Source organism: Artemia franciscana, chromosome 5 (genome assembly GCF_032884065.1).
Source record: "Artemia franciscana chromosome 5, ASM3288406v1, whole genome shotgun sequence".
Lineage (NCBI taxonomy): Eukaryota > Metazoa > Arthropoda > Branchiopoda > Anostraca > Artemiidae > Artemia > Artemia franciscana.
The window spans coordinates 52,750,654-52,765,168 of NC_088867.1; the positions used below are offsets into that span (position 1 = coordinate 52,750,654).

Below are 14,515 nucleotides of genomic sequence, written 5' to 3' on the forward strand. Positions count from 1 at the left end.
TATATCATTCAAAGATAATAACAGATTAAAAATAACAAAGTGTAAATCGTTAGAGTTGAGGTGTCATTCCAGCTAGACTTATAAATACTAGTACTATTTTACAGGAAAATAAACACAAATATAAATAGTTTTCGCTTAATTTCTTTTTTTCAAATCTTCGACAAAAAAGAAAAGGCTTGATACAAAAAGTTTAGACTCTAAAAATGTCTGTTGGTGTTGGTAATGTTTTGTTATTTGACAATACAACACATGAATCGCAATCTTTGCGAAAACAAAAAAGAAGGACCACAGATTACCTATAAATGACTCGCTAGGCCTCTGAGCACAAATTGTTCGCCCAGGTAGAGCGGTTTCCCTGAATATACGTTAGAAGATAGTCTTTGATTAAAGTCCAGTTGTTTTTCGCGGCGCTACTACTTTACTCTACTACTTTACTTACTCTACTTCAATTAAGTAGAAGATCTGTTTTGCAAGGTTTTACTTTTATAACACACATATTTTTTAAAGGTCATCAAAGGTCAGGGCCCTCTAGAGGGAGAAGGAGTGGAGGTAGTTGCTTCAAAATACCTTCCCAAGACATACTTTAGTCTGTAGATTCATCCCTGAAAGTTTCATTTTTCCTAACCTAAGCCCTTTCTGAGATAGCAAGAAGTCAATTAACAAGAATTTTACCTTCGGTTTTTTTTTTTTGTTTTTTTTTTTTTTTTTAACAAACCTTTATTCCTTCTAAAAAAAAATGACAAGCCCCCCAAAATGTTTTCTACCTTTGAGATGACTACCCTATGGCTTCCCTAGGCTAGTTTAGATCAGCTGAATTAGAGGGTCTTTGAAACTTTATTAATTGTAACAAAATGGTTTAGCCTCAAATATATGTTTAGATTTTGTTGGGGGTAAAAAACTTAACGATTTTTAAGGAAAATATCTCCTCAGCCTCCGGTAAATTTCTTGCCCTTTGTTACTAGATAAATGTGAAAGTTTTCCTTTTCACATTCAGCATCCTTAATTTCATAGCTTTTATCTCTCCGGGAGTGGTTACATGCTATAGAGTGATTCAATTAATTTGTAGCCCTTAAAAGGGCTGTTGGTTAATTTAGGGTAGGTCTTGGAGCTAAAAATTCGATTCATTTAGGCCTTTGCCGGTTTTTCAGTCTTCTTTGGTAGAAGGGACTGCTTGAATATTGGGCAAAACGCCTCCTTGGGCAATGGTAACCCCCGACAGTAGCTTGTTGAGTTTCTTCATCGTTTTCTAATGGCTAGCTGAAGGTGACGAGGAATGATACGAGTTTTTTTGTTATCTCGTGCAGCATTACCAGCAAGCTCAAGGACCTCAGCAGCCAAATACTCCATCACCGCTGCAAGGTAAAACGGGTGCCCCCTGCACCAACTCGCTCTGCATAGTTGGCCCCTTTCTCAGAAGGACGGTGGATCCTTCCCACTGGGGAATTGGAGACCTGCCCTGTTTGAACGGGACTTTGCCTTTCCCTTCACTTTTCCACCTTTTCCTCTTCCTGACATGGTTTCTAGGTTACAAAATTCACTTGGACCTCTTCTTGATCACGAACAAATTGAAAATGATGGCTATTCTTGAAAGCGCAAAACAATTTATACTCTCCGGCCAGCGAAACTGAGTTCCTCTGACGAAAGAATTCTGCGCGAACTGTAGTTGGTATATAAGCGGGTCAAATTTTGTAAACGCTATTCATTTGACAATTGGATTTCGTTAAGGCATCTGTTAACCATGGCTCCAAAAACTTCAGGAAAAGCAGCAAAGAAAGCTGGTAAGGCGCAGAAAAATATCAGTAAAACTGATAAGAAAAGGAAACGAAAGAGGAAGGAAAGCTACGCCATTTACATTTACAAAGTTCTCAAGCAAGTGCATCCCGACACTGGTGTTTCTAGCAAGGCAATGAGCATCATGAATAGCTTTGTCAATGACATCTTTGAAAGGATTGCTGCAGAAGCCTCTCGTCTAGCTCACTACAACAAGAGGTCCACCATCACTAGCAGAGAGGTTCAAACTGCTGTGAGGCTGCTCCTACCCGGAGAACTTGCCAAGCACGCTGTTAGTGAAGGCACTAAAGCTGTAACAAAATACACAAGCTCCAAATAAGGGGGTTTCCCCCGTCTATTAGCGCTCAATCAGCCGGACCCTCCCAAACAGCCCTTTTAAGGGCTAACACCTTATTTCAAATGCTCTACTCTCAAATTGCTTTCATTACTCCTGGCTTTGATTTGCGAAATCTTGGGTAAACAAGAACCCATACTAAACAAACCACAATTCAAAATAATAAAAAGGCTCCCTGTTTTGAAGGCAGGTCTCAATTTGCTTGTTGTATAGAAAGTAATATCTATCGGCGAATAGTTAAAGAGAATAGAAAAGGGGGCCTCGACTTTTTCATGAAATTCCATTGAAAGCATTTTTAAAGGTCAATGGGCCCCATTGGGAGCTGCTCATTTTTTTGGGTTTATTAGGCTGGCCTAAATAGGCATTTTGCGTGTTTCCTTTTCATTAGATGTTTTGGATCTTGTTGAATGCCAAGCTGAATTCATGATTCATTTTTACAATAATTTGACGTATATCTGAAATAATTTCGACCTTTTTTTTTTTGGTTATTTTGCCCATGGTGTTTTTTTGGTTTTGTTTTCTATGTCCGTTGATTTTGAATTAAAATCGGATAGTTGTGGGCATCAAGCCATGGCCAATTGTAGAAAAAGCCAAGAGAGATGGTCCGATTGAGTGAGAGGCAAATCTGACATTAGCCCTCTTATTAGGATTGTATAAAAATGAGTCTGTTCATTTTTTGGGGGGTATTTTTGGATTTATTAGACTGGCCTAAATTGGCTTTTTGTCTCTTTCACTTTTCATTAGATAATTCGGATCTTGTTTAATGCCACGCCGAATCTTATAAATGATTTTTGAAATAATTATGCCTCCTTGAGTCATACCTTTCCTTTTTTTTCACCGAACACTACGCTGTTTAACGTAATTTCGCCTGTTTGTTTAATCCATCTAGTGGCCCTTAAAAGGGCCGTTGGTTAAGATGCAGTTGCGGTGAACTAGGGTACTTAAGCTCTCTCGCCACGGATACGACGGGCAAGTTGAATATCTTTGGGCATGATGGTCACCCTCTTGGCGTGAATGGCACACAAGTTGGTATCCTCAAAAAGTCCAACTAAATACGCCTCGCTGGCTTCTTGTAAGGCCATCACCGCCGAACTCTGGAACCTCAAGTCAGTTTTGAAATCCTGAGCAATTTCTCGCACAAGTCTCTGAAAAGGCAATTTCCTTATTAAGAGTTCGGTGCTCTTTTGATAGCGACGAATTTCTCTCAGGGCCACGGTTCCGGGCCTGTATCTGTGTGGTTTTTTCACCCCTCCGGTAGCAGGAGCCGACTTACGTGCTGCCTTGGTCGCAAGCTGCTTTCTAGGTGCCTTTCCGCCCGTTGATTTTCTCGCAGTTTGTTTCGTCCTAGCCATGTTGATAGTTTGCCTCTCTTTAAAAGAATGAACAAAAGAATCAATACCCAGTGGCTATATTTATATGGAGCGAGAGCCGCGCGACAGAGTCACACTTTGACGGGAAAGTCTTTAATAGTATAAATTAAGCGGGCTTTCAAGGAAATTTCTTAGTTTGACTAAAACTTTGCAACTGTTGACAACTCCACTAAATTGAATATGACAGGAAGAGGAAAAGGAGGAAAGGGGCTTGGAAAAGGAGGCGCAAAACGTCATCGCAAAGTTCTTCGTGACAATATCCAGGGTATCACAAAGCCAGCTATCAGAAGACTGGCTCGCCGCGGTGGTGTAAAACGTATATCTGGCCTAATTTACGAGGAAACCAGAGGTGTTCTTAAAGTTTTCCTCGAAAATGTTATTCGTGATGCTGTCACCTACACAGAACATGCCAAGAGAAAGACAGTAACTGCAATGGATGTAGTCTACGCTCTGAAGCGTCAAGGTCGTACATTGTATGGCTTTGGTGGTTAATGGTCCCCCTGAACTGTCCCCCTACCCAACGGCCTTTTTAAAGGCCACCAAACCTTTTAAACACTTTTTAGCTCAGGTTTTTGAGCCTTTTCTTTATTGTGCCTTTAAAATGTCGGTAAATACTTTCCTTTTCTTTTTTCGTCTCAGGTATAATATGTGATTAGAAATATGCAAACAAATTTTCCATTACTATTTTACTTTATTTAGCTTTTCCTTGCATATTTTTGAATAAAGTTGCGTATTCAAACCATGGAATTATTCAAAGAAATAATTGCTGCTATTTAACTGCACAAGCCCATTCTTTCATGTTTGAATGAAGATAGTAGGAACGGAGGAAAATGTGTTCCTACTCTTGCTAAATTGCCGCTAGACCATACAATTTGGACAAAAGTATTGCATTAGTTATTTGCAGTTAATAAACAAGTATGAAAAGCTGGCAAAATTTTAGCTAGCAAATGAATTTCCTTGTAAACTGACTCTGAGAATGAAGCCCAAAATCATGAGTTTCAAACTACAACAAAAGGCATTCGACTGTCTTTAATTTTAGATGTCGGAAAATAACAGCAAATTGACTTTTAGCTGGTATTCATTTCAATGCTTTTCTTTTAATGCATTTCAATGCTAAGCATTTAACAAACTAGTTTGTTGCAACGCTGCTTTTGGTTTTTTAAAATACAAGACGCCATAAACCTATAAAAGTGAGTTTATTTGTGATTATATATTAACAATTTGTTGCGGTTTTTTTTTTTCATTTATTTATTTATGATTTATAATGTTGTTTTTTTTAAGCAAAACTTGAAAATATACTGTAGAAAGGGACATTTTCCCCGTTTAAAACAATTCCTTTATCAGTGGAACGTAAATTAAAACTTTCAGATAGCCTGAGATCGAAACAAATAAAAGTGGGTTTATTTGTGATTATATGGCAACAATTCGTTATGTGTTTTTAACTTTTGCAAACAATTTTTGCCATTTGTGTTTTAATCTTTTATGTTTTGTTTTTTTTTGTTTTTTTTTTATTTATGATTTCTAATGTTTGTTTTTAAGCAAAACTTGAAATTTATACGGTAGAGAGGAACATTTTTCTCGTTTAAAACAATTCCTTTTTTGTGTAGAACAAATATTAAACTTTCAGATATCCTGGGATCGAAACAAATAAATGCAGTTTGCTTCAACTTTGCCCCCCCCCCCCCCCTGCATCTCAAAAATATTGTAACACTATTTTTATCTTTTCAAATATAATGCTGAAATAAAGTAAAATTTATTTTTATTACAATGGAAATTTGAAAATACAAGCCTCAAAGTTTCAATATTTTGGGCCCTTTGAAATACAAGACTATAAGTAATGAAAGCCTTGGTTTCGAAAAAAAAATGTGTCCGAGTTTTTGACTCATCTTTGGTTGAAAACTGTCGTGCTAAAGGGATTCAGATAAAAAAGGGAAAAAAAGAAAAGAAATTAAGAGATGCTTGTTTTTAAAAGCCTTCTTATCCTCCTTATATTCTCCCTGTACTACCACTAATAGAGATTTCAATACCAAAATCTAAAAGGCAGACATTCCCTACTTACTTATTCATATAAATATAATGATTGTAAATGTGTCAAATACTTTTTTTTTACGATTAGGCTAATTTGTGATTTCTATTGTTCGGTATTAAACAAAATCAAAAATATACTGCAAAGATGGACACTCCTCAGGTTACAAGTAGTTTAGTTTTAAGTGGTATGTATATTGAACTTTTATATAGGCTGTGATTAAAACAAATAAAAACGGTTCATTTCCACTACCCCCCCCCCCCTCCCTCGGCATCTCGAAACCTTACAACGTCATTCTTGTCTTTTTAAATATAATACTAGAATAAAATGAAATTCATTTTCATTGGAATACGAGTTTGACACTTTGAGCCTCAAATTTAGGTGTCGTTTCTTATTGCTTTATCTTTTGTGTTTTTAGTTGGAGTCTCGGAATTAATTTCAATGCGATTTTGCAAATACACATGCATGTATGTTACATTGTCTGAAAGCACTTGTACTGGATTTCACTAATAAAAAATAAAAAGTGGACATTGTGGATCTCAATTCCTAGCAAAAAGGTGTTTATTGACATTGAACACTAGTTTTGACGGATTTCCACTATTCTCTGCCCTTTTGCTGGCAAATTAACATGGATAAGGTAATGAAAAAAATTTCTATCTATAGAAAAATGAGCTGTCTATCCTTTAGTATAGGTTCCGTTCCTCAAAAGCTTACCCCCTAATCAAAAATTCGAATAAGGTCTTTTCAAACAAACACAAGCACGGCCGAATTCCTTAGCTCGCGCACACAGAGAAATGTTAACCCGGGTACGGCGGTTTCCTAAATATAATTGTAAAACTTTGAAAATAAGCCTCTATTCGATATTTAGTCGCACTAGTGACCAGAGAAAATTAAAGAAGAGTTGAAAATGTCTGAAATTGAAGCTGAAGTGGCACCAGCATCTGTAGAATCCCAGAGCATGGCTTCACCAGCCAAGAAGGAAAAGAAAGCAAAGGCTCCAAAACCAGCTAAGGCTGCAAAACCTAAAGGGGATAAAAAGGTCAAGGCACCAGCAAACCACCCAAAATACACGGAAATGATCACCAAATCCATTGCTGACCTGAAAGAACGTGGGGGATCTAGCCGTCAGGCCATTCTCAAATACATAATGGCCAATTTCCAGGTTGGCAATGATGCCAAAGTTGTGAATATGCATCTTAAGCAAGCTTTGAAGCGTTGCCTTGCAAATGGAATTGTTATAAATCCCAAAGGTACTGGCGTAACTGGTTCTTTCAAGCTTGCAAAGCCTGTCAAGGCCGAAAATTCCAAGGCTGTAAAGCCTGCCAAGCCCACAGCTAAGAAAACCTTAGTCAAGAAAACAGTCAAACCTACTGCAGTTAAAAAGTCAACTTCAGGCAAAAAGGCTACCAAGCCAATGGGTGGTAGCAAGAAACCTGTAAAGATTTCCAAGAAAACCACTGTTGCCAAAAAAGCAGTGGCAGCAAAGAAATCGACACCCAAGAAGGGGCCGTCAGTCAAGAAAGCTCCCGCCAAGAAAGTGGCATCTAAAAAGTCAGTAGCTAAGAAACCAGCTAAAAAGTAATGTGCGCAATAAGTTATCCTGCAGTATCAAACAGCCCTTTTCAGGGCTATCAAAGCAAATGCTCGAAATTTTCTGTTCCGAAAGTTATAATGCTGTAAATTTCCAATTTTGACTCTCTACTTTTCCCTTTCAAGTATAATCCAGCTGTTGTTTGAGCCCAAAAATGCATTGCATAATATTTACTTTTGCATTCTAGTGCTATTGCTGTCTAAAAAAAAAACAAAAAAAAAAAAACGAAAAACAACCCTATATTAAAGACTAGATTTGACGGCTGGCTCGTAAGGTTCAAGCTTGATATTAAAGTGCTCACATTGATAAATATACAAATATATCGCCATAGCCGAATGGGCAGAGCGGCGCCTTCAAATTGCGGGAGCGGAGTTTCCATTCCCGACTAGGCTGATCAGTCATAACTAATATGATTATATCATTCAAAGATAATAACAGATTAAAAATAACAAAGTGTAAATCGTTAGAGTTGAGGTGTCATTCCAGCTAGACTTATAAATACTAGTACTATTTTACAGGAAAATAACACAAATATAAATAGTTTCGCTTAATTTCTTTTTTTCAAATCTTCGACAAAAAAGAAAAGGCTTGATACAAAAAGTTTAGACTCTAAAAATGTCTGTTGGTGTTGGTAATGTTTTGTTATTTGACAATACAACACATGAATCGCAATCTTTGCGAAAACAAAAAAGAAGGACCACAGATTACCTATAAATGACTCGCTAGGCCTCTGAGCACAAATTGTTCGCCCAGGTAGAGCGGTTCCCTGAATATACGTTAGAAGATAGTCTTTGATTAAAGTCAGTTGTTTTCGCGGCGCTACTACTTTACTCTACTACTTTACTTACTCTACTTCAATTAAGTAGAAGATCTGTTTTGCAAGGTTTTACTTTTATAACACACATATTTTTAAAGGTCATCAAAGGTCAGGGCCCTCTAGAGGGAGAAGGAGTGGAGGTAGTTGCTTCAAAATACCTTCCCAAGACATACTTTAGTCTGTAGATTCATCCCTGAAAGTTTCATTTTTCCTAACCTAAGCCCTTTCTGAGATAGCAAGAAGTCAATTAACAAGAATTTTACCTTCGGTTTTTTTTTTTGTTTTTTTTTTTTTTTTTAACAAACCTTTATTCCTTCTAAAAAAAAATGACAAGCCCCCCAAAATGTTTCTACCTTTGAGATGACTACCCTATGGCTTCCTAGGCTAGTTTAGATCAGCTGAATTAGAGGGTCTTTGAAACTTTATTAATTGTAACAAAATGGTTTAGCCTCAAATATATGTTTAGATTTTGTTGGGGGTAAAACTTAACGATTTTTAAGGAAAATATCTCCTCAGCCTCCGGTAAATTCTTGCCCTTTGTTACTAGATAAATGTGAAAGTTTTCCTTTTCACATTCAGCATCCTTAATTTCATAGCTTTTATCTCTCCGGGAGTGGTTACATGCTATAGAGTGATTCAATTAATTTGTAGCCCTTAAAAGGGCTGTTGGTTAATTTAGGGTAGGTCTTGGAGCTAAAATTCGATTCATTTAGGCCTTTGCCGGTTTTTCAGTCTTCTTTGGTAGAAGGACTGCTTGAATATTGGGCAAAACGCCTCCTTGGGCAATGGTAACCCCCGACAGTAGCTTGTTGAGTTCTTCATCGTTTCTAATGGCTAGCTGAAGGTGACGAGGAATGATACGAGTTTTTTTGTTATCTCGTGCAGCATTACCAGCAAGCTCAAGGACCTCAGCAGCCAAATACTCCATCACCGCTGCAAGGTGATGTTACCTACATAACTCTATAATTATGTAGGTATGAAAAAGGTTTTCTTATATCACCTGTTATAAGGCGTTTTGAATTAGGGAAGGTATCCATTAAATTTAAAATTACATTACAAATAAAATATTACTAAATATAAGGCAAAACAAAAGAAAAAAACTCACTGAGTGATAAGAAATGCCTCATCCAGTGTTGCCAGATCAGACGGAGAGGATTATGCTTCCTTGAGCCCAGAATTATGCTTTTTTGGACAAATTTATGCTACACTTCTATATTTTCCCAGGTTTCACGAGAAAGTTGATCAGTTAAGGCAAGTCGAATTCTGTCTTGTCTTAGTAAAGGTTCTGAATAGAATATAATCTGATAATAATAGCCTAATAATTTTTTTTCTAACCCGCCAAGGGAACAAAAGCGGGGTATAAACAAAGGAGGCAAAGAAAAAGGTAAAATAGCATATCCAGGGGAAGGATCTTGGTTTACAATTTGGTTCACGTTTTTCGTCTTTTTTCGCAAGTCGTCATTCTTCTCCAAGCGGTTGGCGGCATTTGAAAAACATAGTGTCTTACATCATCATCAAAATTTTACTTCAGATACATTAAAAAAAGAAGAAAAACTGCGGTTCATCTTCAATGATCTTCTTCATCTTCGCTTTCGGATTTCTAATTCTCTGTAGGGACATATTTGTAGCAAACTGTATCTTTTGTTCTTAGTCGCGATTTTGTGACCAGCACGGCTTCAATACTTTCTTTCTTCAACCTATTCCGCTTTTTTGTCTTGACATCACTGATCCAAGAAAAAATTCTTTCTGAGCCTGCGTTCAAATGCGGTGGGGAGAGCACCCTCTTGGCGAGTTCTGCCAGATCTGGAAAAACTCTTTCGTCGGTAAAATTTCTCATTTAGCCTATTTTTCTCCACATCAAGTCTGTAGTAATTTTGCTCATACCTATCTTTTCGGAGTTACTAAAAGCATATGGCAGCTTGCGCCACTGGGAGTCAATATCTGTGAGTTTTGCATGAGACTTGGAAATCGGTTCACTTCGACACCTAGTGACGGAATACTGATTCTTTCAGTTCCCAGGGTCATCTTGGGATTAACAAACTAAAGGGACTTCAAAAAAAGATGACCGTGCGGGAATCGTTTGAGCGTCTGTGTCGCTGCGGTAATGTAGGAACCTAAACACCTAAACGCTGTGCCGAAAATTTTGCTTTAGTTTGGTCGAAAAATTCGATAAACCATCTTTGGTGTTCGTTTTATTGATGTGACGTTATGAATAAAGTGATAGTAACCTTTCTACTTGTTATTGAGCTTCTATTGAATGTATCTCAATTTAAGTTAATATTTTGGGCGAATCGTAGTTCGTTGCGCTTTCTAATTTAAAAATAAGAGTAAACGACCTGCAATTCAATAACATGACTTTTTTTTTAATTCAATAACTATTCCTTAGAAAACTTGCATGATTTTCGCAACAAGTGTCAAAAGTTGAGGAACGAAGAGGCAAGATCAAATTTTCTTAATTCATTAAGAGCGAGATTAAGCTTATCGATTTTGAGTTACTTGAACTGGTCATTATGAATGGTTTTTGCTGAATATTTCACCACAAAAGTCTTATAAAAAAAGGACAGAAAAATAGGGCATGAATTCCCTCTTCTAGACTAAACTTAAAACCTATAGCAACAAAATCCTTACAAATAAAAGAGTCTTGTTGTGAATAAACAAGTCTTTTGTGGATAAAAGGGTCATTTTTGTATAAATTGCGTTTATCAAAGTTTAATTTAGATGCCGATACTCGCAATGCTGTGCAGATAGCGTTAGTTGTCAAAACAAGCTGGCTTACCATTAACAAATGTGCACAATTCTGATATTTGAATTTGTAAAAGTTCGAAAATTTTGAAAATTATCGCATAGTAATAATGCATACTTTAAATCCATAATGTATGTCCATAATCTATGTCAGTATGTCAGCACTGCCTACATTAGAACCTTTCGGAAGTCCCGGAGTGCCTTTGAGATTTACCTTGATCTATATTAATAGCAGTGCTTTACAGCATCCTTAAATTTGAAAATGATTAATCTACATGTACTTTGATAGTGTAACTGCTTCAATCGTAAAATGATTAAATCCATTCAATGAAATTAAATTGAAACACAAAATCAATTAAACTTTTCCCAGTGTTTCCTAGCACAATTGCAAAACAATTTAGAAATGTTTAACTCTTTTTGAAAAAGTTTCAATTTAAACCCTATTATTGTTTAATTAATTGTCTCAGCGGATCCATCTCTTAATGAATTTATCTTAAAGAACCAAGTCTTACTGATGAAAGTGAATAACAAAGTTGGAGCTTACAACCAACAGTTATTCAAATAAACTGGCTCGTAATACGTCTATGTATCTGCAGAAATGTGTAAAAGAAGCACTCTACTCAAATCACAAAACTGGTGGAACAAAACATGATTAGGAGCGAAAAATCCTTAAGTTGTCTGCAGCTCTAAAAGTCACAAGCAAGTTCAGTTTTCGGTAAAGTAATAGTTTTACAGGGCTCTACAAATATAGGGAAATATCATCACTTACTTTGAACCAGTTTTGCAGATACTTGCTGCACAAACCACAAGGCTATTATTATATTTTGTTTTGAGTTTTAGCTTTGCTCTTGAGTTTAATCAAAAAGCCGCGTTTTTAAAATTAAATTTTATTCGTGTTTCGGTTTTGAAAATAAGCACGATAAACCCAACAAAAAGATTTGTATTTTGGTTTGTCCATTTAGTCAGATTTAGAAGTCATCTGTGCTACGCTTTTCGAACATCCTAATTCTGAGATTAGAAGCTCTTATAAGAGCTAAGGATCTCTAAAACTGCCCTATGTGCGATCACCTTTATTACGTTTTTGTGATCCCTCCCGCATGTAGTCTTTAATGTTGTTTTGGAGGCTGTTTACGGGAAAGGACTAAACAAATGATTCAGGTAAATTTCCAAGAACCCGAAGTTGTTGCTATGAATTCCAACTTAAGCTCGGAATCAAATAATTACTGGTAGAGGTGGGAAGGATGACCAAGTCTCGCTGGACCGATACGATTGATAGCTTTTCGTAATTCATTGGTTTGGAATCACAAATTTTCAATGCAGCTGAATGAACCGTTGTCTGTATCTAGGCTATATTATGGTTTTGTTGTTTCTCTTTTTTATGTTGTTATACTCCACAGCATAACATTCTTATGTTTCTAGTTGGTGACAAAAGCCATAATTATTGCTATTCTATAATTTACTTTGCACGTCTCCTAAAATATCCCTAAAAAATCTTTAATTTGTCGTGGTTACCGTGGAAGCTGCAACCAAGGAAAGGAAGAACATCGCCCAATAGTAGCCCAAAATTCATTGTTTTGAAACCAAATTGAATCGTAATAAAAAATACAGCATAGAAATCACCGTTGCTGAAAACCACATCAAAAAAACTTACAGTCGCCTGGCTTGGTCAATGAGGAAAATCACTCTTTTTTGCATGTGAAGCACTGATGTTCCTTTTTTTTCCGTTTTTTTTTCTTCTTCACTGCTAGCGGGGCACTGAAAAAATCGAATTTTTATATATAGGGCCTTTTGTAATTAATAAAACCCAATATTTAAAGTAAATCTAGTTTTTGACAAAACCTACACTTTCGTATACATTGTTTTGAATGACGTCATTTTCGTAGATTACAACTATAAACGACGTTATAGTAAAATACTTTAAAGAGTGCATTGGGTAGCGATGGCAACGTTGTTCATTGTTAACTAGTCCTGTTAAGAAAAGGCCAAAGGTTTTTTCCTCTGTGTAACAGAGGTTATGTTATTCTAAATACAATCATATGACACTAAAAACTGTGAATCGTAACTGGAAGATTAGTTTGGAGAAAGTAGAACATTATTAGCTTATATATGTGTTATGACCCCCTATTTCCGAAAGGGAAATCCAGCTTGCGTGGCGATAGTATAGACATTTCACGAGCATCCTAAATTAAAACCGTGAGTGCAAACAGCGCTGTAGGGTGACCTTGAGCAGTGACCACTAAAGAAAATTATAACCTAGTGTGGAAAACCATGTAGCGGCCAAGATGGGTCTAGGCCTACTCTCTCACTCTAATTTTATTCTCATAGCTCATTAAAGCTTGCCATATTTGGTATTAATGAATAAATAAATAAGATGACACGGTAGAAATAAGATCGCAAGATGGTTAACTTTAACTATTATGTTATTGTAAATCAAAGACTAGCAGGATTGGCACAAGACACTAGAGTATACAGGAGTGTAGTCATTGACGCTAAAAGTAAAAACCAACATTTAGTCATGCCTAGAGTTAATTTAAAGCGAGAATTTAGGAATCATCACTACCTTCCAGCTAGTAATGCTGTAAATAGAGTCAGGAATTAGACTTTGAGAGTTTTTCAACAGCAATGGGATATGAAAGAAGGGAGTATAGAATTTGACGACGCTGAAAATTGTTGGAATAATGAACAAAGCGAGGAATATCAGCAGGAAGACTTTAGGACTGGTAGAAGAGAGAAGGGAATTACAAGAAGTCTTCTGAGTGAATGACCTTACGAGAATAAGAGGACAGTAAGAGAAGTAGAGAAGGTATTGAAGTATGAATTAAGCAGACGTAAAATGCAGGCCATAGATACAATTTCATAGTATCTGGAGTCTGGATCTGTCCAAGTTAAAAATGGAAAAGAAGCTTCGATTAGTGATTAGGTAAGTGTTAAAGAGAATGAGCAGAACAATTTGATATGTTAAACCTTGATACAGTTGTAGGACATGATATAGAAAACTAAACGACAGTTGAAAGTAAAGGAAAATTTATCTTACGAGAAGTTAAAGACTAGGGCTAAAAGGATTGAAAAATAATAAGGCATAATAAGGCCTTGTTACTGGTAGCGTGGTAAATGAGTTTTCGAATACTGTTGTTTTGAAGCTAGAGATAAATTACTGAAGATGATGAATACGATTTTGAGATACTGGAAGTAACCTTAGGAAAGTAATCTTAGCATGACGATTTTAACTTGACTAAGAGAAGATAAGGTTTTAAGAGAAGGACAGTGTGGTTTTAGTTTATACTAGGAAGAGTATACAAGAGGGGGAATATTCGATGTTGTTTTACGGCACTATCATCAGAAGTGCAAATATACAAAAAAAATTGGAAGTAATAGAATATTTGGAAGTGGTTGTGTAACATTGCTGAAAAAATTATGTGACAAAAATACAAGTTAAGACAATCTAGCGGGGATAAAAGAAAATTCAGAGCGTCTTCGAACAGGGTTTGAAAAAGGTTTCAGGACAAGATATATGGAAATTATGACCTTCATTAAGGGGCTAAAGAGTGAAGCTCTAAACAGAGTAATGTGGATGAGGAGTTTCATACAGCTATATGCTTTATAGGCATTTTGGTGGTGCAGTAACCTGTCAGTATTAGTAGTAACTTGAATCAGTAACTTGATTAGGAAGGAACTAAAAGTGTAAGAAATTCGTTTAGGCGAACTGGACACGCATGATAAACATGGATACCAATGGTTTTGCTAGTGGCTTACTAACAGACATTTTTAACTTCATTTCCACTTTTCCTAGCATGCTGGTTTGAGTTAGTAATGATTCCAGCCCCGGACACGCATTTATATTTTG

General features: G+C 36.4%; 4 protein-coding genes across 4 annotated transcripts; 3 read left to right on the top strand and 1 right to left on the bottom strand.

The window, feature by feature from the left end:
* Positions 1-1,690: 1,690 nt before the first annotated feature.
* LOC136027578 (histone H2B) lies at positions 1,691-2,177 on the top strand. Its single transcript, XM_065704958.1, has one exon. It carries the CDS (start codon positions 1,739-1,741, stop codon positions 2,108-2,110), a length of 372 nt encoding a protein of 123 aa, XP_065561030.1. The 5' UTR covers positions 1,691-1,738; the 3' UTR covers positions 2,111-2,177.
* An 837-nt stretch (positions 2,178-3,014) lies between these two features.
* Positions 3,015-3,520, bottom strand: LOC136027575 (histone H3). Its single transcript, XM_065704956.1, has one exon. The coding sequence runs from the start codon at positions 3,475-3,477 to the stop codon at positions 3,067-3,069; it is 411 nt and encodes a 136-aa protein (XP_065561028.1). The 5' UTR covers positions 3,478-3,520; the 3' UTR covers positions 3,015-3,066.
* Positions 3,521-3,610: 90 nt separating this feature from the next.
* Positions 3,611-4,031, top strand: LOC136027584 (histone H4). The gene has a single exon (XM_065704963.1). The coding sequence runs from the start codon at positions 3,676-3,678 to the stop codon at positions 3,985-3,987; it is 312 nt and encodes a 103-aa protein (XP_065561035.1). The 5' UTR covers positions 3,611-3,675; the 3' UTR covers positions 3,988-4,031.
* Positions 4,032-6,447: 2,416 nt separating this feature from the next.
* Positions 6,448-7,347, top strand: LOC136027574 (histone H1-delta-like; the record flags this gene model as incomplete). The annotated part of the gene is given in 1 exon segment (XM_065704955.1): positions 6,448-7,347. A coding segment is annotated over 1 exon segment (656 nt), but the record flags the coding sequence as incomplete, so codon positions are not given.
* Positions 7,348-14,515: the final 7,168 nt, after the last annotated feature.